The sequence below is a fragment of the Molothrus aeneus genome, chromosome 14 (assembly GCF_037042795.1).
Source record: "Molothrus aeneus isolate 106 chromosome 14, BPBGC_Maene_1.0, whole genome shotgun sequence".
Lineage (NCBI taxonomy): Eukaryota > Metazoa > Chordata > Aves > Passeriformes > Icteridae > Molothrus > Molothrus aeneus.
The window spans coordinates 18222962-18249446 of record NC_089659.1 but is presented as its reverse complement, the minus strand read 5'-3'; the positions used below and the strand labels follow the sequence as shown (position 1 = coordinate 18249446).

Here is a 26485-nt window from a genome sequence, read left to right as displayed (position 1 = left end):
GTGCTCCTGCTGGTTCCTCCAGCCCATACCCCTCCTGGCTGAGGGGAGCAGCAAACCATAACCCTCCTATTCCTGGGTTCCACTGGGCAGGGAACCCTTGCTTCTCCCACAGGGATGATTCCTTGCCTGCCTTGGATTTCTCACTTTCACTGGAGTCTCCTGGCACCATTAAACAATTTTATATTTCCCTTGTAGCAGCAGCTTCAGTGCACTGTGCAAATACCCCCCAGTGCTGCCCAGCTCCTGCCCTGCTCTGGCCTCTGACCAACCTCACCCTGGTGAAATGGGATGCAAATGAGGAGCTCTGAAGCACCAGGAGCACAGCCCCAGCCCCTCTCAGAGCACGGGTTGCTGGTGCCACTGCTGCACAGACTCAGCCTGAGAGCAAGGCTCAGACATGCCAGGGCTCAGTGTCTGCATGGAAAAGCCTCTTCTGTGCACTTAGAAGCGCCCAGGAACTTTTCAGGTCTGTACTGTCCTTCCAGACTGAGAATATTCCATCCCCCTTCCAATTTTCTAGTTAACTTTAGTTGTTAGCAGCACTCAGTCCCAGGTAAATATGGTAGCAGTAATTGTACCTTCTCATGGGGAGAAAGAAGCTCTGCAGCCTGTAGGATCTTCTCCTGCTCTTTTCAGGAATTTATTACAACTAATTTTGAACTATGAGGACCTTGTCTGGGTCCTAATTTGAGCCAAGTCTCCTAAAGGACCAGCTTGTTTTATCCAGCTTGGCTTGAACACTTGAGAGAAGGGAAATGATGCTTCACTTGGCTGAGCAGTCCTGTGCTGATATTTCAGGATGATGGTTGAAATTCTGGCCATCACTGGATCCCAGAGAAATGCTGCCTGAGAATGTCATGTTATTGATTGAAAATGTGGATAGTACCATCATGTTTTGAAAGCCACAACAAGGGAAGACAAAAATAATAATTCCCCAAATGCCAGTGTAATAAATAATACACCAGGAATCATTTAAAGAGATTGCAATGTAGCCTCTGCAAATTTCCTCTTGTGACATTCAAGAGATAGAAAGGTGCTTTTTCTGGGATTATTTTTACAAATACATCTACATAAATATTCTCAGTGTGTAATACCCTCCCTCTCTCACATCCCTCAAACTGTTTGCTATCATTCTGCTCCAGGACATTTTCTGTTAGCAAGGAATTCCTGAAGCTTGCTGGCTCCCTGCAACGGGAATGGCATCCAGGTCTGTGCCCAAGGAACCTGTGGTGCAGATGCAAACCTGACAGTTGTCCCATTAGCAGAGTAATCACACTGCTGGCTTAACGGGGGAAGCAAAGCTGTGTTCGCTTGTGTGAGGAGCTCCTTTGGCTCTGGATTGTTCTCTGCTGCTGCTGCTGCGCACCAACCTCAGCTGGAGGAGCTGAGCCCTGCTTCCCAACACAAGCGCGCTCTAGCAGGTAAAATGTTAACTTAGGCACACATGAATGTTCCTGAAGTGAGTCTGTGGAGGATGTGTGGCTGACAGGCAGACACAGGGAGGGTTATTTATATAAAAAATAAACAGGCAGTGTTGGTGGAGGGTCCCTCCCTTCTGCCGTTCCTTCCCCGGTGCCTTGCCCCACCCTTGGGGTTCCAAAGCCCTACAAGAAGCCACTCGAAAAGAGGGGGGGGGTTAAGGCATTAAAACCTTAAGAACCTTTAAATTTCATCCTCTCAATTTCCTAGACAGTGAATGTACAATGACAAATGAGTGAAGTGTTAAAAATGAATGTCCTTGCCCGGAAAGGTAAATGAATATTACTGCCCAGCAAAGCAGGAGCACATGAATGTAGATGGTCCTAAAATATCTGTCAGTGCTGCTGCAACAAACAGAGCTGAAACACTGCAAAAATTAGAAAGTTGATTTCTTTGACAATTCTTAGAGGTCCTGTCTGCCACCAGCCGTAATGTCTGTTGTTATTATGTGGTGTTTCTGTGTGGTGTACAAAATGTCTGGCTTGAAGCAAAATATTGCAGTATGTCAAACAAAACAAATTTAATACCAATCAGCTGCACTAATGGGAATGACAGTGACATTCTGCACTACACTTAGGACTGGAAATACCTTACAGACAAGATCCTGACATTTGACTGAGATTCCCTGCTCAGGCTAACAACATTGTCTAGAAATGCTGCAATCACGGCCCAGAATTCAAAATGTATTAACACAGTTACAGCATTTGCAAAATATCTCAAGCCTTTGACACAAGAAATTAAGCTTATAGAAGGGACAACTAGCTCTCTCTTCCTCTGTGAAAGAAGGATCTGCTTTTAATTTAATAATGTCAATGCAAGAAAGAAAGAGGACCAAGCACACTCCTGACTTAAAATCACATGTTTCCTCTGATCCTATATTGAAATTCAGGGTTCGTTATAAACACAGTTTCAAAAAATTAGGATTTTTTCCTTTTTTTTTTTTTTCTGAGACTAAGCAAGAAGTTCTTTGTGTCAGCCAATCACCACCTGCATGAGGAGCCCTGGCCAGTTCCCACACCCCTGTTCCACCTCTCAGCTCAGGGAGGTGAGCTTGGCACTGGGATAAAATCATTGTGCAGTTTGCATTGTGCAGTCAGTCTGGGAAGCCTGAACGTGTGCTGGAATTGGGGCAGTGGACACCCTTGTTCACTAAAATAAAAGCCATAAAAGCCAATCAACAAGGAGCAAGAAGGATTGCATGAGAAATAAATGATATTATACCTTATTAGTGCATCAGAATTAACAGCTGACAGTGACAATTAACTGGATTAAAAGCTGCCTTGGGATGGATGGAGGCCACTCCCTTTGCCAGGTAGAACCCAGCTCAGAGGACCAGTTTATGGGGACTCCCAAACACCAGAAAACAGAACTCAGCCTGGATAAAACAGTGTTTTCAAAAGTCAGGATTCTGGGAATAAAATTCAGTAATTGTTAATGAGCTCGGGGCAGTGATCACAGAGTGCAATGCCAAAGCCAGCTCTAGAACAGGCACCGCAGCTGTGACTGCCATGAAAAACTTCAATTTTGGCTTTCCAGAGGAACCTTGTGCTGAGATTCTCCCAGTGCAGCTCCCTTAAAACTGAGAACTAAAACCAGCACACCTGAAATGAGGATGTTTAGAATTCAGATCCCAATCTTTCTGCACTTTTTTTTCTTTTCCTAGCAATTAAATAGGATAAAGTTTAATTAAAAAATGTTTAAAAAAAAGCAACTGCACAGAGCTAGGAACATGAGAAACTAACAGTGATAAAGAAGCTCAGAGTGCTCCTGCCATGTTAGTTCACTGATGACTAAATTGGTTTAAATATTAGCTATAGTTAAAGCTGTGCAAAACAGACTTTGTTTTTCAGAAATTACACACAGCTTTTCAATTTCATAGAATTCTGCACTGCCTCAGTTATGGGCTCCATTTGCAGTGCCGATGAAGTGGCTTTTTGCATCAAAAATGCAAATATATACACATTTTGGATGCAAAACACTCCTTGCTTGAACACTCTTACGTCTGCTGTGATACTGGCCTGTTTGAGCTCAACAAATTTTTCTGTTCCTAGAACTTCACAGCACATTATGGGCTCAAACCAGCCCCACTTGGGGATAAAGAAAACATCCTTAAAGTTATGCAAAACATTCATAACAAAATGCAAATACTGTTTACAGTTTTCAGCATCTCAGTATAGCAACTCATATTCTAAATTGCATCCAGCTACCAGCAATATGGAGAGTTTTTAATCAGCCCCTGTGCTGGGGGTTGGTGCTGTTGTCTTGCAGGAAGGCCGGGCCCAGCTTTAGGCTGAGCCCAGAGATGATTTAGATAAATTCCACTCTGCCAGCTGCAGAATCAGATTCATTCCCTCCTTTCTCAGGAGGTTTTCTGGCAGGGGGCTGCCTCCTCTGGGGGACAGGAAACCAACAGTCAACAGATTGGATTTTAATTCCACCACTGTTAAAACGAATTGGGGCCGGAACAATTATTGCCATCCCAGGCTGCTGGGTGGGCACAGATTGATGCATTTACATTCACCAGGACAAGCAGAACACAAACCTCTACTCCCCTCAGCCTTGCAGGGAGGGATGCAGCGCTGGTCACTGCTCCCTGACACAGCAGCACAGGTGTCCTCTTTCCCCACACACATTTACCCTGCACTAAGGAAAAATCCTCCTTCAGGGCTCAATATTCCATTTCCCAGCACGCTGCACCAATAAACCAATGGCACTTCTGGCAGCCCATCCCCTGGTCAATGCTGCCTCCTCGAGAGATGGCCACGGAGCTGTTTGTCCCCACTGTAACCAGCTCACACTCACCAAAGGATTCTGGAGAGCGGGGAAGAGAAGAACACATTGCAGAGGAGCAGCACAGGGAGGTGCAGGGTGAGAATCCAGCAGTGGGAGCCTTGCTCAGGTGGGTAGCTCAGTAAAACCCATTTTTCCAAGGAGCAGAAACAAGTGCAGGATGTTCTAACAGCACATCCTGGCCCACAGGGCCTGCTCGGGTGAATCCTGCCTGTGGGAGTGAAGTGACTGCCAGGAGAACTGGGAGGATCTGCTCTCCCTGCTTCAGTTTGCTGAATTTTGTGTTGTGGAATCATGAATCCTTCCCCCTCAGGGAAATCCTCAGGGCTTTGCCTTGGAAGAATCTAACACAGAGTTTTTCCCCACCTAGGTGCACAGAAAGGGCTTCCCCATGAAGTTTCTTGCACGTTGTGTCTTTAGAAAATGCTCCCACCTGCTCTGTTGGACATTCCTTGCTTCTCCAGTTGGAAAATGCAGGTGTTCACTGGGAACTCCAATTTTCAGCCCCTGGAATGGTGTGGAGAGACACAAACTGAGACAAAGCACACAGTGAAAGGAGAATTGGCTTCACAGGTGGAAAAAACCTGGGGTTTAACAGAAACCTCTTGGTTTAAATCAGCCATCAGATTGTGCCTGATCTTTCACACCTGCTCCTTTCCACACTCAGGCACCTGCAACTGATCCCCCATGAAAGAAATGTGATGAAAATCAAAATGAAAGAAAATGATGACTGTGTTGGTACTGGATTGTAACAAAAATTGCAGGCTCTGCCTTCATTAGGAGCAAACAGGATATTAATGTGGGAAAAGCAGCATACTTTGCATGGAAAACATCTTCATGATCAAAGATCTGTTTTATATAATTTGCTTCCTTGATTATACAAGGAACTCCATGCAGAAATATAGTTTTGCTTTACAGAAGAATTTACATTAAAGGCTTCCCCTGCTCATCTCCTTCAGTTCCCACCTCCCTGATCAATGCACATCTCCTCACTGCAAGTGTTCATCACTCTGGTTCCAGCTGAAAGCCAATAATGGGGAAATTAGTGAGCAACAGCAAAAACCTGAGTACTGAATAATCCCAGCAGTTTGCAGTACCTACAATTAAACCTGGCATCACTTTTCTATCTGATATCTTAATAATATGCATAAATAGGCTTTCTTGAAAGGCCAAAATTTTCCAACAGTCCAACCAGACCAAGGCATCAGAGCTGGTGTCAGACAGATGCATTTCTGTTGCCCTCCAGGTTCTCTCTACTTTGCATTTGGTGGTTTAAATTTTGTGTTTTAAATTTTGCCTCCCAGGGCTAAGCCTGACCCCCAGACTGGAGCCTGTGTGGCTCACAGATAAATGGCTGGAAGCCTGAATCACTTGCTGAGCCACACAGGGAAACAGATCAAGAGATGTTTTATCTACTGTGTCAGTCCTTTGCCAAACCCAGGAATCTGGAATATTCAGATTTTACAGGGCAAAACACATGGTGAGCTCAAGGCAAACACAACTGAATGGCAAAAGACAGCACTTCCCTGGTAGAGTCCACTGAAACCCAGAGAAATGAAGTTTGTCCTTTTTAAATTGTTCTTTTGTGTAAAAGGGATTATTCCACCTGTGATTTAATGCTTCTCTAAATGGCCTCTGCTGTACAAGTCAGATTACCAAAATGAAATTATTTAGGAAGAAAATACAATGATAAATGCAAAAAGCCCCCAGAAGCACCTGGAATAGTTTCTGCTGAATTATTTAGAGTTATGCTCTTGTCCCCTCTTGTGAATTGTGTCTACTCCAGTTTATGGCTATCACATTCTGGAAAAACTCCAAGTGGAAAAAGCACTGAGCCCCTCACTTCAGCAGGTATGCAAGCCTTGCAATAAATGCAGAACTATTGCAGGGGCAAAGCAGCTTCTGATTCCAGATATTTAAAAATTAGGCATCTAATTCCCCCTTATAGTTAAGAAACATCCTATATTGTAAAGTATTGCATTGGAGAAGCTTGTTTTCTGAGCTTATGGCAGTTCCTCAGTGATCCCTGAAGAGAACATTCCACTTCAGGGATGGGGACTTTGGTCTGAATTTTGCAGGGAAAGTTTGCCCTGGATTTTGTCAGTGCCGTGCTGAGGGTGGCCACCACATCTCAGCACGCAGGAGGAGAATGGTCAGTGTTTCCAAAGTGCAGGTTGGATGTCTGGAAGGGGCTGAGGGGGGAGTGAAGCCCTTTGCCCTCCCAGCACCTCGGGGCTGTGCAGCAGCATCACCCTCATGGCCCGGGATGCAGCGGGGACCGGAGCAGCACCTGGTGCTGGGCGCTCAAAGCCAGCAGGGAAATGCCCTGGGCCTGCTCCCTCCCCTCCCTGGGGCAGCACTTGGCCTCTCGGTGCCACCTCTGCTTTTCTCTTGGAGGCCTTCTTGTGTTTTCGTTTCTTGGTCAAACAGCACCTTTCACAAATCACTTTCTAACATGGTTTTGGGTGTGTTTTGTTCTCCCTCGTTATTTCTTCCTGTCCTTTCTGGCATTATGTGTTATTCCAAGTGCTGCTTTCCAACATTTCCCAATGTGTAAATCAGGAAGTTCCTTGGGATATTTTTGCCAGCATGACTGAGAGCCCAGACTGACAGGGGATTATCACCACCCCTCTTCCTGCCCTTGTTGATCCCTCACCATTCAGAAGTCAGATGCTTGTCTCCCACTCTGCCCAACTGGAGAGAGCTCTTTTCTACCAGCGTGGGCTTTAAATACCCCATTGAGCAGGACTGCCATAATAAAGTAATAATCAAGTTTTGCTGTTGTGAATGACTGCAGATTACTCACTGCCTGTCGTGCAAATGTAATGGGGGTGGTTCAAAAGACACTTCCATTGGGCCTGGGGAAATTCACAGGGACTTGGAGATACCTGGAAATGTTTTCTCCCAAGCAGAACCCGTGCCCGGTTTTGTGAAAAAGAATTTATGAAATAATTTTTAACTGCCTGATACCACAATGAATTGAACTTTTAAGTTTCACATTATGGGTATTTAAAGGCAGGGAATCAGCTGCTTGCAGGTAATTATGAGAAAACATCAATGTCATAAAGCAACAAATACTCTATCAGCATGCACAGGCTGCTAAAGAAAGCAATGACAATTTTACTAAACCCATACATTGATGTTAGCATTTTCAAAAAAACCCCACAATTAATAATGCTTCAAGAATCAAAGCTTATATAAAATTTAATATTTATGTGGGCATTTGCAGAAGGCTTGGGGGAATGTTTTATATATATATATATACACACACATATATATTTATGGTGCCTTTGACCATCCCTGGGCACATCTTTTCCACATATAAAAAGTTACTTAAGGAGAGTTGTATCAACATGGCTGCTCATATTCATTAGGGTTATATCCAATTAGAATTTTGAGTAAAATTCAAATCTCTCTATACTGTAGTGCAGTTCAGTCTGTTCTGGTGACATCATTAACAGTTTTGAAGGGAAGAGTCTGTCAGGTTTCTGTTCTGATAAGACCATTCTGGGAACGAATTAAATAATTTGGAAAACACCAGCAATAGCTGTCTGACTATTTGTCTGCTTAGAAATTCGATACTGAAATCCAGCCTCTTCAAATAAATATGGGATTTGTTAATTGATTCCCTTTTATTGTTATTTTTGTAAAAATTAAATGGTATCACCATGATTTAATTTGGGTTTTTTTAAAATTATATACTTTTTTGGGTTATTTGGTTTCTAAAGACCTCCTTCACTGGAAAAGGCACCTGGTTCCCCAAATTCACGTCAAATAGAATTGACACCTCAGAGAAAAAAAAAAGACAGAAATCCACAAAACGACAGTAGGCTAAAATGGAATGTAATTTCAGCATGACAATTTTATACAGCAAACCCAGGCTTTGAGGTGATAGTACTCAACAGGAAATAATCATGATAATCAAGTAAAACATTGGTGCATCTACCAGAATCATGGTATGTATATCTTTATTACAGTTTTCAGAATACATGGATTAACAATGGCCAGGCTGTGATTTCATCAAATTCCTATTTTAAACATTACATACAAACACAGAGCTGTTTAAAAAATAGAAATGCATGAGTTTTGTCACCTTTTTATTTCTTTTTTTTTTTATCTTTTTTTTTTTTTTTTTTTTTGGCATCAGGAGTCCTATGACTTCCAAAAGGGAAATCAAATGGTGCATGGTAGCAGATTGACTGAAGTGTGATAGGTTATTGTTCACATTCTGTGGCATATGTATCACCTCAAACAGTGCTAAAAGCACTCCAAGGACAAATCCCTCTCCTTGCCCACGCTCCCCGGGGCACCAGAGGGTGCTTGCAGGACTGCAGGATGCACAGGCTCACACAACTCCCTCCCTGGAGCACAAAAAGCAGCACTGGGAGACCTGGAGACACCTGAAGCTGAGGCATTTGGCTGCATCTGCTTGGATTAATCTCTTTTTTTTAAGAATTATTTTTTATTTACATTTCGTGTGCATGCGCGGGCGTGTGCGGAGACACCGCAGGGGGAGAGGTTTCTCACAAGACTTATTTCAAAATGAGTTTAAACTTGCAAATACAGTATGGCACATCAGAGGTGGGCTGGACACTGCTCAGCACTTGTCCTGCCCGACCTTGCAGCACTTGGAAGGCAAACAGCAAAGTAGAACTCAGCCAAGCCTTTGCTGAATGGAAAAAAAAAAGCAATTTACACACACAGGGAAGTTTGCTCCCACAGAACTATTACCTGTTTGAAATATTCACCAGCTTGATCATTCTCAGGGCAGGAAGGGCTGAAGTCACCCATCAAAGCAGGGTTTGCCTGAGGGATGTGAAAGCTGAAGGCTGCAAAGTTTCCTTAACAAAAGCTATAGGAGGATTTCCAGAGCCAAACCTAAAACTCAGCCAGATTCTCAGAGTTTGGTGTGTTGTGGGATGAATTTAAAGTAGGTTACTAATGAATTGCGGCTTGGATAGAAACCATGAAAATATTACGTTTTTTTTACAGCATTTGTCTGAGGTAGTACATATACCACACACAAAAATGCAAAAATATACAGATATTCATGATTATTTGCATATTACAGAAGGGACTATGGGAACGCTCTTGTATCTCGATTCTCAAGAAGAACAGATCATTTCAGATCACACTGCTCGTGTTCAGCTGAAACCAGAACAAGGGACAACGCTCCTGTTTGCCAGTGCCCTCTGAGGCACTGCTCCCGTTTTGGTTTTAGCCAAACAATCAGATTTACACGAACATCGCGGGTGTGCCGGGATGGATCCCCCGGGTGCCACACAAACGCACAGGACAGAGCAGGTTGCACTTGTTCTCTCAGCAAACTGCATGAAACTGGAGCAGGAGGAGCCCAGGGCCTCCCACCTCTGAGCTGCACAGCCAGGAGCTCAGCACAGACGTGGAACATTTGTACACGACCGAAACTTTGCATTCCCATGACATTCGGAGGTTGGGTTCGATTCATCGCAAAGGTAAAATTATCTTCCTCTTAAATAAACTAAGAAATGTAAACAGTGTAACATCATTAAAAAAACCCCAAAAAACCAAAAAACTCTCTCAGAACTTGTAACTGGTAAAATGTGAATGCAAACAGATGTGCTGGTATATTGTTAACGTCATGTCTCAGAGGACAGAGAGTGAAACATAATTAGCAAGAAATTTATGTATGAACCCTCCAGTGATTTTCATTCTGGGATTACTTTGAATACAAATATAATTTAACTGATATATTTCATTTTTTTTTTTAAATTAGAAAATAAGGCAAGTGCATTTCTGAAAAAGGTGCTACTCTTCTACACTTCTAGATAAACATGTGACACCTCTGAAAATTAGATCAATAATAAAAACATTAAAAATATCTGCAATTTAATATAGACTGAAAAACTATCAAAAGACAAAGTGACCAGCATCAATTTCAGAAAATATTTTAGACTTCATAAATACGAGCACCCTATATTTACATAAATTATCTTCTAAACTAGTTTTCCTTTGAAAGACACTTTCGTTCTAACAGATATGTCCATTAAATTATATAAATGTTTCAAATATGAAAAAAATAGTAGTAAAATAGAAGCATCAGATGATGTTGTTATTTTGGATTTGCCTTTTTTTCCTAAGATTTGGTTCTTGAAAATCTGTAGCCAGCTTTCACAGAGCTTTCCAAAAAAAAATATAACCCATGGAAATGAAAAACTTGTGCACTAATAAGTACTGCTATCGTATAAAGATTCTGGGGAGAGCTTTTGAGTTTTTACATAGAAAGATTATACCAATACTTGTAAATCCCAGCAAAATGCTAATTTCAAAATCTGAATTCTAAGACACTATTGATTTTTATAGACATTATGAACCTAATCCTTTAAACTGGCTTTGTACATTAAGCACATTTTTATAAGTGTAAATTTAATAGTTCCATTTCAAGAAGCAGGGCTTCAGTACAAGGCTGATGTTGACCTTGCACAAAACAGGATAGAAATCTTTAATTCTTTTTAGCTCTTACTGATAAACAAGGAGACAAAATCCTGTTGCATGCTTTTTTTTTTTTTTTCCTTTTTTTTTTTTGTTTTTCCTGAAGAACCAATCAGCTCTTCAGTTTGTTCCTAAAGCCCCCAAACAGTTTAGGGAGAGTATTTAGTTGACAGCAAGCATTTCACTAGGCTTCAGTGGTATTCCTATGTCTAGACCTATGGGCAAACCCCCTGTAGTCTTTGAAAAAAAAAAAATTACAATTCAATACTAGATTGAAAAGGAGCTGTATCTTTTCTTACAACAATGCAGTTCATCATTGTGGGAATTCATCCCAAACTAGTCCAATAGTTTCAAGAGGATCTCAGCAGAGAAGCAAAAAGAATCTACTGTACAAAGATGCTTGGCTCAAGCAGTAGTGCAAAGATCCACTGCCCCAGGAGCAAAGGCCCTCCAGAGCAAGGAGTTTGTGCACAGCAACCACTGACACCTCACCTTCCAAACAGCCTTTACAGACACTAAAAAACCCCAAGTTCCCCACAACCCCAGGCAATAAAAGCATCCACAATAAAATTTCATCAATCAGTGATAAGCATTAATAATCTGAGAACAAGTGCCAGCTGCTGCAGAGCATCCTGATTCTTTACAAATATCATAGCTCAGCAACTTATGCAGTAGTTCCACTGGAATTCCACTTCAAATCCTCCATCCCCTCCAGGTGAGCAGCGCACCCTCGGGAGGGGGCAGCTGCCCTGGGGACAAAGGGGCCAGGGGAGGGAGGATTGGATTTCCCCAGGAGTGCCAGGACAAACAGTGGCAGCTGCTCACCTGAGGAACTGCAGTGCAAGGGCCTGGACACAAAGGGGAACGGGAGGAGCTTCCCAAAAATCAGACTTGGCCACTGCTAGGCAGTGCTCCAGGCAGGAAATGTGTTGGTAGCTGCTGAACTCTCAGCACTAAAATCCACCAGTGGAGACCCCCCTAGGTATTTTACCTGAGAAACAGAGGAAAAACTCAGAGGCAGTTCTGAAAAACTTCATTGTGTAGCTCGTTTCTAAAAACCTACACACAGGCATTTTAGCATCATCAAAATAGGACAATCACACTTTCCCCCAAATAGCTTTATAAAGAATATATAAGTGCACAATTAGAAAAATCCCTCCTTAGATACAGTTAAAAACATATTCTGCCCTTGATATAATTTTGGAAAAATCCTATGCTCTGTTTGATTTAATTTTTTTTTTTCCTTTTTAGCAGTGATAAGTAACTACACCTCATCATATCACCAGAGGTGTAGATATGTGGTGTATCCCACTGGCAGCTGAATCCACCAGGCTTTACACTGAGATAAGGTTTTCAGCTATGTGTTGCTTTTTTATGGTTACAAAAAAGATTCTGATAATGTAGACCAGCTCATCTCTGAATTTATTAACATACAATTTTATTATTTTTCCTTTCATGTTCAAATCAGAACTGCAAATGGAATCCACAGCTGTACTTTTTCAACAGAAGTGTATTTTCTTACCCATATAAAACATAACCTAGAAATCCCCAACTCCTTTCATGTGAGTTGCCAGCTTAAACAAAAAGGGGTGAAAAAAAAAAAGAAAGAACATAAGAAAATAAGATATATACCCTACTGTTTAACACTGTTTACAGATCTTGGTAGTTGGGGCAATAAGATACAGTATGTGGATTTTTTAGCAACTGCTTTAAAATTACATATTCTTACACCATCTCATTTAATCAATACCAGTATTCCTTTATGATCATTGCCAATTTGGATGATAAACTCTTCCCAAAGCACATCCATTTCATTGTAAATAAAACAATTCATTAATTCTTTGGCATCAGAAGAATCATACAGCTGCAATTGCTCCGTTGTGTCGAGAACGAGACCTTTCCAAAGTCACTCGTTTGTTATCTGCAATAAAAAGAGAGAAAAAAACAAATCACCACAAGATTTGAAACACGGATAATGCAATGTCAAGAGGTTTTCAAACAGCCCTGAAAATCATTCTGAATGATATGTAAATAAGTAAGTAGGAGACTGGATCAGAGAAGTTTCACACTGCAGCTGCCAGACTGAGTTCAAGAGTTCTGCAATCAGCAATAAATTACTTTCTTGATCAGAGAAGCTGGGTGATAAAAGCATTGGTGGAATCCTGAAACACGGTCCCCTTGGAAACAGCGCATAATAAATACAATTCTGGGTAAAAATCTTTCAAATTTTAGAAATAATTTATGCAGAGAATCTCTGGAAAAAGACATTTCAAGTTTGATGAGAACACACTGACCAGTGAAAACCTGCTAGATGCTCCAAGCCCAAAAGCCCAAACACCTCTCACTGTAATTTGGCACAGAGTTAAAAATAGACCAGTTAAATCAGCCACTTCCTAAGCATTTCCTGATTGTGCAACGTGAACAACTTTCAGTGTAAAATATTACCCAGCAATTATTGCAATGAATAATAAATATGTCTCTATCACAGGAAAACAATCACCAAGTACCAGCCACACTCCTAAATGCCTTTACAATAAAATTTTAAAGCCATGAATACACACACACACAAAGGGGCAGGAGATTAACCCCCACTCAGTGTTCTGCAGGTTTGCATCTTTCTTTTTGACAATGAGTTCCTGCCATAAACGTTTTTTCTTTTTTTCTTCCTTTTTTTTTTTTTTTTTTTTGGTGGCTGCTTCCTTTCGGCCTTTTCTCCCTGTCTCACTCAGGTGCTGCTCTGCACCATTTCTGTCCCAAAAGATGGGCTGGGACTTTTACACAAGGCTGGAATATCATAAAGAGGTTGATGCCTTTTGGGGCTACCTAAAAACAGAATCAAGGGAATAAAAAGCAGTTACATTTATTGAAGGGCCTTCAGGTACATTTGGGGCAGATGAAGCCCTCCAGGGGCTACCCCCAAAAATGGATGATGGGGTCACAGGTTTGCACACTTGGATAAGTTTGATGCATTTGCATATTGGGGGTTAATGTTCCAATTCCAGCTTCAGCTAATGAAGTCATTGACCCCAGGTTTGCTCCCCCAGACCCACTTTGGTTTCCATCTCTGGGCCCTGAGGCACTGAGGTGTCCTTGGTTCCCAGCCTGGAGAGGAATTGTTGTGTCTGCCCAACATGGGAGAGCAGCAGCTCCCACTGTACATGGAGTTTAGAGTTACACACTGAAGAACTGCAGGGTCACAAATACATGAAAAATACAAAAAACTCAAATCCTAAGACATCAAAGTCCCTTCAGAAGCAAAACTCCTGGCAGGCACACTGCAGGCACTCGGCCCTTCCCACAGGCTCAGCTCCCTCTGCCTGCCCGGCCTGTGCCCCTGGCAGTGCCACGCTAGGGCTGGGCACAGAGCCGGGTCCCCAGCACCCCTGGGGCACACACACGGTCTGTGAGCTGGGGTTGGGTGAAACTGAGGGCCAGGGGACAGGCGGGAGCAGGGAGAGCACTCTGGGATCCAGCAGGGGCTGTGAGCACCTGCGGGGACGGTGCCAAGGGGCTGCAGCCAGGCTCGGCCCAGGGGTGTCCAGCTGGCCACAGGCACAACACAGGGCACAGGTGACCAGCAGGGAACTCCTCCTGACAGGGCACAGGTGACCAGCAGGAACCCCCTCCTGACAGGGCACAGGTGACCAGCAGGAACCCCCTCCTGACAGGGCACAGGTGACCAGCAGGGAACTCCTCCTGACAGGGCACAGGTGACCAGCAGGACACTCCTCCTGACAGGGCACAGGTGACCAGCAGGAACCCCCTCCTGACAGGGCACTGACCAGCAGGAACCCCCTCCTGACAGGGCACAGGTGACCAGCAGGACACTCCTCCTGACAGGGCACAAATGGCCAGCAGGACACTCCTCCTGACAGGGCACAGGTGACCAGCAGGGAACTCCTCCTGACAGGGCACAGGTGACCAGCAGGACACTCCTCCTGACAGAGCACAGGTGACCAGCAGGGAACTCCTCCTGACAGGGCACAGGTGACCAGCAGGAACCTCCTCCTGACAGGGCACAGGTGACCAGCAGGAACCCCCTCCTGACAGGGCACAGGTGACCAGCAGGAAGCTCCTCCTGACAGGGCACAAATGGCCAGCAGGAACCCCCTCCTGACAGGGCACAAATGGCCAGCAGGACACTCCTCCTGACAGGGCACAGGTGACCAGCAGGACACTCCTCCTGACAGGGCACAAATGGCCAGCAGGACACTCCTTCTGACAGAGCACAGGTGACCAACAGGACACTCCTCCTGACAGGGCACAGGTGACCAGCAGGAACCCCCTCCTGACAGGGCACAGGTGACCAGCAGGGAACTCCTCCTGACAGGGCACAGGTGACCAGCAGGAACCCCCTCCTGACAGGGCACAGGTGACCAGCAGGGAACTCCTCCTGACAGGGCACAGGTGACCAGCAGGACACTCCTCCTGACAGGGCACAGGTGACCAGCAGGGAACTCCTCCTGACAGGGCACAGGTGACCAGCAGGAAGCTCCTCCTGGCTCTGAAGGGCACTGGTCCCTGCCCCAGGACAGGCTGGGGCTCCATCCTCAGACATCTTCCATCCATTCCCCTGCACAAACTCCAGGCTGGGCACAGGGTGGCCAAGGTGACCTCCAGAGCCCTCTCCAAGGCCAGGCCCTGCTCTAACCCAGCAGAGCCAGACACGGGCAGGCAATTAGAGGAGACAAAAGAAGTCATCTCTGTGATCTGTTCCTGGACAGAGAACAGAGGCTGCAAAATCAGCCTCCCCTTCCCTGCTCAGTGCAAGTGTCTGCAGCGCTATGGGGAATTAACGGCTCCTTTAGCAAGATTATTGGTTCTTTTTATAGTTCTGCCTTGCCTCCTTTTCCTAATGAACCTAGCCATGCATAAAGTATTCAAATTACCCTAAGTCAATCTGTTTTGCATGGGAATAAATCTCTGTGCTGGTTGCAGTGTCACTAAGAGCTGGCAATTAAAGCACAGAGGAAGGGAAGTCATCAACTCCCATGTGCTGCTGCTCCTCCAAGAGCAAAGGCTGCACTGATACTGCTCTCCGTGGCCACAGCACACCAGCTTCGACTCCACAGGTTAAAAACAGATTAAGAGAGTATTACAACTGTGGATTTTGATTTTTTTTTTTTTTTTTTTTAGATTTTCTCCCTCCATCATGCAGTTGCAAAGCTGGGCTGGGACTTCAGGCAAACTCAAAACCACCACAAAAGAAAATTGTAAAGAAATATAATTTCCTTCTTCAGGTAATAAGAAAGTATTTTCTTAATACTTTATGTGTTAAGTTAAAACAAAGGGTTTCATATGGTTTCATACCCTGATGCCTTGTGAAACTGGGTTGGGCTGGCATTTCAGTTACTTGAGCAAGAATTTTGAAAAATCATTAAATTTCTATCACTTTCAACATGCACATTCAGTTATCTCCAACATCTGTATTTACCTTTTCAATGTAACAGACTGCATTGAATGCAACACAAAGCAAGTCTGGCCCATAAACATGACTGACTATTCTGGCATAAAATCAACTATAACATCAATAAATGGTAAAACTTTTTCCTTTTGTAAGGGGGGTGGAGAGGGAAAATAAGAGTAAGTTAAAAGTAGTTGAAATGAAATAAGAACTCATTGCCCAAAGGCTCAGGTGTACTTTGAAAACATGCAAACATGACTAGAAACCATGATCAGGGGTTCTGTGGGTACCAGCCAGGCCTTCTGGGTAACCCCACAGGGAGAGAATTGGATTTCTCACTTTAATCTTAGAAGCCCATTTCTTTTAAAAGCAGGGTGTACCCACTCTGCTCCCATTACAGACATTATAATCTGTCTCAGAAGTGAACACACAACCTTCAAAGTGGCCTCTCAACCTGCTGAAAGGATCTTAGAGCAGTGAAAGGTAGAACAGTGAAGGATTAAAATGGGAAACAAAGCAGATTTTTATATCACAAAATAATCCCCATCTTTTAGCTAGCTGGATCAAATGAAAATGAAGTCAATATAAAATTAAATGCTGAGGAATCAAATCAGCAGTTCCTGTTTAGTACCCATAGCCCTGGAATGCAACGGTGACCCTGCAAAAAACAAATGGACTTTGTTATAAAAACAATTCCTTGCTCAAGCCTTCTTGCACTCAGCAGAGCACCAAGATGGGAATAAACCCTGCAAAATCTATTTTTCCTTTCCTTAATGCTCCTTCATTAGCTCTGTTATTAAAAGAGAAGTCTCAATAGCTGCCACAGATTTATTAACTCAGCAGCTTGTTATCAACACAGAACTCAGTTATATGAGGAGAAAAATAAATGGTACTTTGCACAACTGCAGTGCTAAGATTAAGTGACTTTTTCATTTCATTTTCTCCTTATCCACTCTTCCAGGTAGTAACTTTATGCACTCCTAATTACAAACCCTATTTTTTATGAGCAATCAATGCTAGTATTAATAGAGATGTTGTGCAGTCCAATGGACTGGTCATGACACTGAGATATCTGATAATGGAAAGACAGAGTCTATAAAACCATACCTCAAGGGTACCTGATTGGAATTTGCATCATTCTGCAACAAGGAAAAAAAGTTCTCTTCTATCATTATCTCTCAGCCCTGATATTAAAATTATAAATGTGTTACAAACTGCTACCTTGGGCTTGGTACCTTGTTTGACTCCTATTTCCCCTCCTAAATCACCTCCCCAAGGTGGGAGAATTGACCTTTCCACAGCTGACAATAATAATAATAATAATAATAATAAAAACTGTTCCATGCTCAGAGGAAGGAGGTCCTGGCTTGACTTGCCTTGAAAATGATCACAGCAAGAAGGTAGAACTCTCAGCAGTTAATAAAATATTTAAAATTTCATCTTTTTGAAATAGTTTTGACTATGCAAAAGAGACAGAACTGCGTGCTGTAAGGGAATTTGTATGGCCTGTGCCTTTGGGAATTAATGAAAGCCTTTACATCAAACATTTATTTCTTCATTCATGTAAAATCTTGTTCACTAGGAAATCCTACTGAAACACATCTTGTTTTCATGAGCAACCAAAGGGAAAATACTCCTGCAGTCCCAAGCACTGCAGCAGTGAAACAGGGAAAACAGCAAGACAATTTCCTACAGGTGGGGAATGATGAAAAAATGAGGAAAGGACTCATTTTAGTAGGTTTTAAATGGATAAAGTATCACAACAGATGGATTCCAAGGATCAAACACCTCATCTGTAATAAGGATGCCATTGGCATTTATTCTATAGAAAAAGGTGAAAACCTGAATTTTGTTTTACAAGTATCACTTTTTTTCTGATCAGGATAACCAAATATTTTCCGGTGTAACTGATTAAAACTGTGACAAGTTTGGTTAAATTCAATTCACTTGAGCCTGGGCAGCCTCCAGTTTTCTCCTGGAGCTACCCAAGCACAGGGAAAAATGAAGCCAAGCCATCATTTGCTGTAACAGCACATTACCAACTGCTTGAAGGAACAGCCCAAGAAAAAAATAATTAATATTAATGTAATTAATAATATTTTCGTTTTAGTTTTAATTTTATTACTGTTGTCTTTATTCTATTATTATTTATTATTATTTTCCTTTATGGACTGCGGGCACCTCCATCGCCTTTAGCATCCCACAATGAGAGGCACATTTTTTTGGAAAATGGAATTGGTAGAACCCCAGGCAGGAGCAGAATTGACCCAGAGTAAACCAGCAGGGAGATCCATCCCCACCCAGCAGCTCTTTAGCAGCTGAACATTGCCTGGCCTGTCCCTCTGACATTACTGCAGATCCCAGCTGAGAAAAAGGCCAGGAAAGGAAATTAAGAGCATCAAAAATGCTGTTGCTGTCTGGAGCAAAACCCTTTTTGAGAGAAAATGGCTCTCCTAACCTCAATTCTGTTAAGATTCAGTCCATCTCTGTGAGATTTGATTTCAAATTGATCTCTCAGAATGTATGGCCTATAGAGGAAAAAAAATAGCAATAAGGTAAAAATCAGTTATGGGAGAAATACAGCCCAAATAACACTGCAGAAAAGGGGCTGAAATAGCTCTTTTCAAAAGATCCTTATTGCCAGCAGATGAAACAAGCAAATAAAACACTTTTCTAGCTGGGTTAAGGGACACTGTACAGTTAATGTGTTTTCTGTTAATCATTAAGTATTTAAACCACTCTTATTTCAACCTAAACATGCCTGGCAAAATCTGACCTTGGCCCATTAAACCATCACAGCAGAGCATCTGACATTCACTTGGATTTGATATTTCTGTAACCAAAAATGAGAACAGACCGAGTGATCCAACATCTCTGTTCCCAGCTTTTTGGGTTTTTTTTTTTTTTGCTAAACAGAATCTCGAATTCTTGACAATCAAAGTTAAATGCCAGCTAAAAAGGTTATTTTAGCATCAGTTTCAAAGAAAACATCGAGATTTCAAACAAACCCTGGAGCTGTAAGGTCAAATTCTATAAATCCTGGTTTATTTTGGTGTAGGTCAAGACTTTCATGTGAAAGCTGAGTGATAACCTGGGTTTATAAATGTTATGATCGAGAAACAGAAACTTACCCTTCGGCCAAAAAGAAAGCAAAATGTTTTTGGTGTTTGCTTTTTTGTTGGGGTTTTTTTTTTTTTTAAAGCCTCCAAATCAAGATAGCACAGCTGAACACATTAATTATAAAGACATCATTTGTTAAAAATGTGTTCCTGGTTACTGGGATATTTACAAATCCATTGATCTGTGAGGCATTGAGGGGGAAGAAAAGGTTTAAGAAGAACTAAGGAGGAAGAAAAAGCACTAAGGAGAGCTGCAGCACTTAAAAGGATGTCTCTGAAGGCTGAATGGTTCCTCCTCAGGAAAAAAGCAGAAACACATCTCCTGAGTTATCTGCAGGAGTCAGGAGTGTCGTGTTCTGTTCAGAAACGCTGCCTTCAAAGCTGAGAAGTCACTGAGGTAACACACAGCACCTTCATTTGAAGGTTTCCAGATGATTCCGTGTGAGCCATTTCTCACGGAGAAGATACGTGCCTGTTTGGATCCTCTTTAACTTGCTAAATAAATTTGTTAATGCCCAGCAGCGCTGTAGCACAGGAGCAGGTCTAAAATACAGAGAGTTAAAGAATTTAAGTCCTGCCACAAAAGAGTTTTACTCAGATTAAAAGGGAACAAAGCCACGTCTAATCTCTGCGCTGCCACTCAGACCCAGCTTGCTGGGCACTGTTAATTGTAGCCTTTGAGTCCAAGGAAAATGCAGAACATCACTAGAAAACCCATTGATTTGTGTCCAGTGTGTTAGACACAAAAATGCTTTAAAAGGGAATAATGTGGGAAGTTTTAATGCTAAATGGCATGTGTGATGACATTTACCAGCTCAGCTCAATCCAGCTGTGACCACGGCCAATCCAGCGTGGCAAACAATGAAAGTCACACTGCTGCAGCCCAGAGTGAGGATATTGGCCATCTGTATCATAATTCCAATGAAGAAATAAATACTTACCCTATTTAGAGCTGAAGCTCAGTGTTTGTAGGATGACAAATGGATTTGTAAACCCTATTTTCAAGTAATCAGTTTAAAGGAAATTTCACTATTGCTTACTCCCGGCCTTAAGATTTCCAAACCACCCGAAAAAACAAGGAAAGAACTGGCCCAGTAAGATAAGATTCCTTAAACCTTTAAATGATCTGTTTAATATTTTAATTTGCCTTTGCTTTCTTTGTTAATAGCACCACTTGGGACGTGCAGTGAAAGCTCTTCCACAAGAGTTGCACTGGAAAGGCCTTAGCAGGAGACAACACATGCCTGCCTCAGGGGTTACAAGACAAATCAATCTATTTTTCTCCTTTCCTCCAAGGGTAATTGGCCTTTAAAATTACAGAGAAAAATAGGCCTTCCTGTCAGCACAATGCAGGCACATATACAGCCATTTTCCATTTCTTTTGCAGCTGGAATTCTCAGCTGAGAGGTAAACTTATAAAGGTGGGAAAATAAAAAGAAGATGAAGAGGCACGATTGCATCAGTTCAAATCCCCTCCAATAACAAGCAGCACTGTGACCAGCATTTGAGGCTGGAATTTACTGAAACCTGCTATGAATAGCTGTCATTTTCCTAGGCAAGTATTTTTTTATTCTTGATTATGATAAAATTTTCTCGAATTTTTGTGACAGCCTGTACTGCTGGCATTCATGGAGATTTATCACAGAATTTAGTCAGACTGAGGAGTTATAATTATTGCTTCATCTCCCATAAAATCTCACAAAGTAATACTGATTTTTACCTTATTCTTCTGAAATTGCCTTTTTCAAGGAGCAATCATGGCTGTGAATATCCCTAGAATCCTTCTGCTGTTCTGTACACATAATCACCTGCAGACTCAGTTTCAGCCTTTGAATACTGGTAAATTGTATACAGTGCATTTAAATTGGCTAATAAATTGTTTGATAGCAGTGAAAACTCAGATGATAGTCTTCTGACTTTTCTGATTGCTATTAAATCTGCTTTGCAATACATTAATCACATTCTACTTTTAATAAGAGATTGTCACGTGAAAATATTTCCCTGTGCATAAAGATGAGTAATCAGCTAAGCTACAACTGATACATAAAAACAAGAACAAAGTTGAAAAAAGTCAAAACAACTTAGTGTTTTAAAAACAGAACTGATATTCCCTGGAAACAGTCCTGAGAGCACTAAACCACTGATGTGACCTCGCTCACTGGGAGTGTGTGTGCAGGTGTAAAGCAATTATTTGATATCTGAATGAACTCAGGTTCCCATTAGAGCCTGAATGCTGCTTCAGTGACCCTATTATTTTCCTTCCAGTGCTCCCAGACCTGATCAACTTAATTACTCTGACTAGTGAAACAATTAGGACATGAACGTGGGATTTGTTTGAAACCAAATGAGACAAATGAAAGTACTTCAGAAAACAACTCCAAGAAAAGAATAAAACAGGTGAGAATCGAAGGTGTCACATCCAGCAAGGTCAGAACTAAGTAACAGTAACAAAGAGAAAGAGAGAGAGATCCTTGGCAATAAAAATACATTTATTCAGATATTTTTTCCCTTGAACTTCGCATTTGTAACCTCTCCTGCATAGTGGAAGCATTTAGCTGATGAATCAGAAGGGTAAAACAAGTTCCAGAGAGTAAATTAACTGTCTGCTTCAAGTGCTGAAAGAATCCAAATCTCAAAACACAGAGACTGTGATTCTTCCTTCATGGCTACACACACACTTTTAGTCGTTGTCCAAAAGTAAAAGCAGAGCCTTTACTCAAAAATCCCTTCATGTCAGAGAGGAGAGATTTGCTCATGTGAAAGCTGTGTTCCCCTGGTTTAATTGTCCCTTCCATTTCTCTGCTAAGGAGAAGCCTGTGACACTGCCAAAACCATGTATTCACATTTCAAACAGATCTGTCTGGTGCTGATCCGCTGTACTCTTCATCAATAATGAAATTCAAAATGTCCTATTCCCAGCTCCCCTGTGAACACCTCCATCCTACAATTTGTACTTGCTCTGGAAGGGAGGTGCAGGACAAGGATACGGACAGGGAGAGGTCCTGGATGTGGAGTGCACAGCGGATCCCAGAGTTCCCGTCCCTCATCCCACTGCCCCTGTCCCTAAAGAAAGAAATTTCTTTGAAAGAAATAATTACTTAAAATTACTTTCTTTAAAAGAAACAATTAATTAAGTAATTAAAAATAATTACTTTATTCTCCTATTACTTTATTCTCTGTTCTGATTTTTCTGATTCTCTCCATACCCAGACAATGGCAATATTCCCTGTAGCTTGCAAAAGTCAGTCTTTTGTATTTTTTATGCATCAGAAAAATATTCTCTCACTATATAAATATATATATATATAATCCACTCTGCAAGAACTTGTAGGCTACAAGTAAAACGAAATATTTTAAATAATACAATAAAGGCAGAATATCCATAATTATTTTTTTTTGATTAAATAAAATATCAGCATTTTTTATTCATGGCTAGGTTAACATTTACAATTCAGCATTTTGCAATATTTAAATGGAATTGAATATGCTATGAGAAAACTTAAAACTACATCCCTCCTGTCTGGCTGGCTGGCACAGGCCATGGCTTTCTGTGCCCATCTACATTTTAGCACAGGACATGGAAGAAAAGCTCCTGTTCCAGCCTGGCAGGATGATCTCACCACCACCTGACACCTCTCTGCACCCCCCAATGAGAATAACTCCAGCCTGAAAGTCACTTTTAATCTCTATTATTTGCATGTGCAGGTTATGTGAATGTGAAACTGTTGCTTATTAAAATAATTCATACAAGAAAGTAATTTGGACTATACATGGCAGGCTCTGAGGTAAAATATAATAACTTTTAAGAACTTAGGAGTCTAATTTCTTTCTTGGCTGAGCACGGACAACTCCATTATGATTCAGTGTGAGAACCCCTTGCTCACATAAAGCAGAATTTGACCCCTTCTGTTCATATAAAGAATAAAAGTATAGAAGCAGTTAATGCTGGGACAGGGCAGCAAGGTGTCCCTAAATAGCTCAAAAAGTGTTTTTATTGATCAACACTTGTACCTGAGGAGGGTTATTTTATGTGCTGCTCCAAATTCACTCAGGCTTTTTCTCTCTGGATGCAGAAGGACTAAACCAGGCCCCCCCTTCAGCTCCCACACCACGTGGGGATGTAAAGAGTGAATAAATATATTCACATTTTCTGGGGCTGCAGGGGAGGCAGCACCAGCACCTCCAACAGAGGGACCCAGGAGGAGTTTGGGGTTCAAATTGTTCTTCAGGCTGGACTGAAGGATGAGGCAAGGGGAGCTTGGCTGTGTCTGGGCAGCAGAACAGGCTCAGGACAGGCTCAGGACAGGCTCAGGACAGGCTCAGAACAGGCTCAGAACAGGCTCAGGACAGGCTCAGAACAGGCTCAGGACAGGCTCAGAACAGGCTCAGGACAGGCTCAGAACAGGCTCAGAACAGGCTCAGGACAGGCTCAGAACAGGCTCAGGACAGCCTCAGGACAGGCTCAGAACAGGCTCAGGACAGGCTCAGGACAGGCTCAGAACAGGCTCAGGACAGGCTCAGAACAGGCTCAGGACAGGCTCAGGACAGGCTCAGGACAGGCTCAGAACAGGCTCAGGACAGGCTCAGGACAGGCTCAGGACAGGCTCAGGACAGGCTCAGGACAGGTCACTGCTGAGAGGACACAAAAATGAGCAATTTGGGGACAAGCCCTCCCTCCAGCATGCCCTGTGCACAGAGCCTGCCTGGCTAACCAGGGTGAGCATTGCTGGCTCAGCTTCCCCACTCTCACATGGAAGAGACTTCAGGATCCTCCATCCCTCTTCCATGCCCTTAGACTGGAAAAGGATGATTTGTGCCACAAAATAAACATTATTTCTCTTTCCAGTTCTGCTCCCATTTAGAGATCTCATCTAGGGCACAACTCCAAAACTGGTTTTACCATACAGACAAGGCTGAATTTGGCTGAAAGGAAAGAGTCAGGACTTTCTCTCTGGGGTGGGAGAGAGTAGGAACTTACACAAATTTTGCTGCTGGATAAAATGATTAGGAAAGTACATCCTCAGTGCCACTAAAATCACATTAATCCATCAGCTGGTTTTGCCCAAAGCTGGTAATGTCCTTTAGAAGGATGTTTTGCTGTACATAAACACTTTTCACTACAAGCTCCTTCTATTTCATCCCAGGGAATATTTTTTCACGCTTGGACTGGTTTCATCTTCAGAACTAACAAAGGCAGAGTGTTAACAGTTCACACCTATTGTGACTCACTGCCCACCCCGGCCTTTTCTCTTCTCCACCTCCCACCCCTTCCCTGAGCTTTCTCAGAGGCCCCAGTCCAGCGGTTCTGATTGCTTTTAATCCAAACCAGTGCAAACCAAGAGCAGCTTGGCCACTGTGCACCAGCAAAGCCCATTTTGTTGAATTAAACGTCTGATCAAAGGACTTGTTACCTTTTTTGTTTGCATCCTCTTTAAAGAGGTGTTTCAGACAGGGTTTTCTGTAAAACAGGGCTGAGACTTGGCTGCACTTTGATGATAACTCCTGCTGCTGCCCAAGTATTTCTTTTGCACTGGATACTCAAGGAAACAATTATAAAAACTTACAGGGGAAAAAAAAAAAGAGACATTTTTTGGTGCTCTTACAAGTGCTTCATCAGCTGTTTATCATGACTGGAAAAAAAACCTAAAAAGAGATCAGCAAACTCCTCCAATTTTCCAGCCTAATATTCCAATAGAAAATAGCAAAAAGCTGAAATAGTAAATAAAAGAGAGCTTGTATTTCAGCTTAACAACTTGACTTGCAATTTTTCAGGCTTTGGATACAGAAAGCCATCTCTAGGGACTTTTCTGTGAGGATGGGGACTTTTTAAAATATGGGGTGGTTTTAATTCTATGAAATTCACAGCTGTGATTTTGGAATTTCCTACTCAGCAGCAGCAGCAAAGCAAACTGTAGATGAAATATTTTCAAAAGGTTTACTACAAAGTTTGTTACAGAGATTTTTTTTTTCCATAAACTATGCAAATCTGGCTACTTATATTCCAAGAGTTCTACTGACTCAGTTTAAGGCAAATAACTATTTCATAAAACAGCATGCTTGCACAGGGCTGGAAATGATATCTCACTCCAGAAGGGAAAAATCCAAGGAAGATAAATGCTCTTAACTATGCAGAGTATTTTCAGATGCCTTTTAATTTTTTTATAAGAATACAGTTAAATACTCTTGGAATGCCAGTAAAAAAGAGTCAAAGTGCTAACTGCAATTTGATTTATTTGGTTTGTTTTGAGTTCTTATTCAAACCCAAGCCTCGTGCACTTCAAGTCCAGCCCAGCATGAGAGAGCCTCAATATCTGCAAAGTCCAGCAGGAAGGATTAGAAAATGTCACAACACCTTCAGGGCATGGCAGATCCTTAAAATAGGGAATGATTCAAGAGTTTGAACAGGAAGAGTCCAGCAGGGTGCCTTCAAAAACTCTGCATCAGGCTGGAAGGTCTGGGAGCCTCCCCTCTTGAAAATATCATCCCTTTTCTGCTGCATTCTCACCCACAGGAGCAAACCTGGGCACAGAAGGGACCCTCCACAAGTCACATAAAAACGCCCTGGGTAATTTAAAATAAGTTCATATATATATGTACATAAATGTATATTTTAAAGGAACACCAACTTCTTTGACAGGCAAAGTTTCACTGGAAAAATGATAACCAGCTGATATCCAGCATTTCTGATTTTCCTTTGACATAGGTAATGGCTGCTTGTATGATGCCTGGAAATTCAGAAGCTTTGCAGTAACTCAGTCCAAATGGTCCTCACTCAATTTCTGGTCACATATGGGTCTTTGGACTTGGATTAGCAGCTGAAAACAATTATGACTTTGCAGTTTAAAGACACCACTTAAGACACTACTAAATCTAGTAAATTTTAGCATTTTAAACTCATTTTCAGGGCATTTCAAAAATCCCTGCCATCTGAAATCTGAGTAGAAAGATAAACGTCTAAAAATGCTCTCAAAACTCAATAAAATTAGTATTAATTGAAGTTCTGATAGACTGACTAAATGAAGAACCAAAACTTTTTTTCTTTAAGAAGCAATGCAATGTAATATTGAACCATTTTCAACACCTTCCCCAAAGCATTTTTCAGGTTTAGGGTAATTATACAGAGCAATAGGGCTCCAGCACATTCTACATTTTCTGAAAATACATGATTACACAAGATATTAATTCTTCCTCAGGAAGATTTTTGAGCAGTACCACAATTTCC

General features: G+C 42.1%; 1 protein-coding gene and 1 long non-coding RNA gene across 2 annotated transcripts in view; one reads left to right on the top strand and one right to left on the bottom strand.

Annotated features, from left to right (window-relative positions):
• Positions 1-8095: 8095 nt before the first annotated feature.
• Positions 8096-26485, bottom strand: part of DIAPH2 (diaphanous related formin 2) — a 173533-nt gene continuing 155143 nt past the window's right edge. Inside the window, exon 27 of the mRNA XM_066559789.1 lies at positions 8096-12661. Within this exon, the coding sequence (XP_066415886.1) occupies positions 12597-12661 (65 nt within the window). The 3' untranslated portion in view covers positions 8096-12596. The remainder of the gene's footprint in view (positions 12662-26485) is intronic.
• LOC136562783 (uncharacterized) lies at positions 9443-20788 on the top strand. Its single transcript, XR_010784569.1, has 3 exons — positions 9443-9743; positions 15877-15980; positions 20651-20788. It is a non-coding gene; the product is annotated as an uncharacterized lncRNA (long non-coding RNA).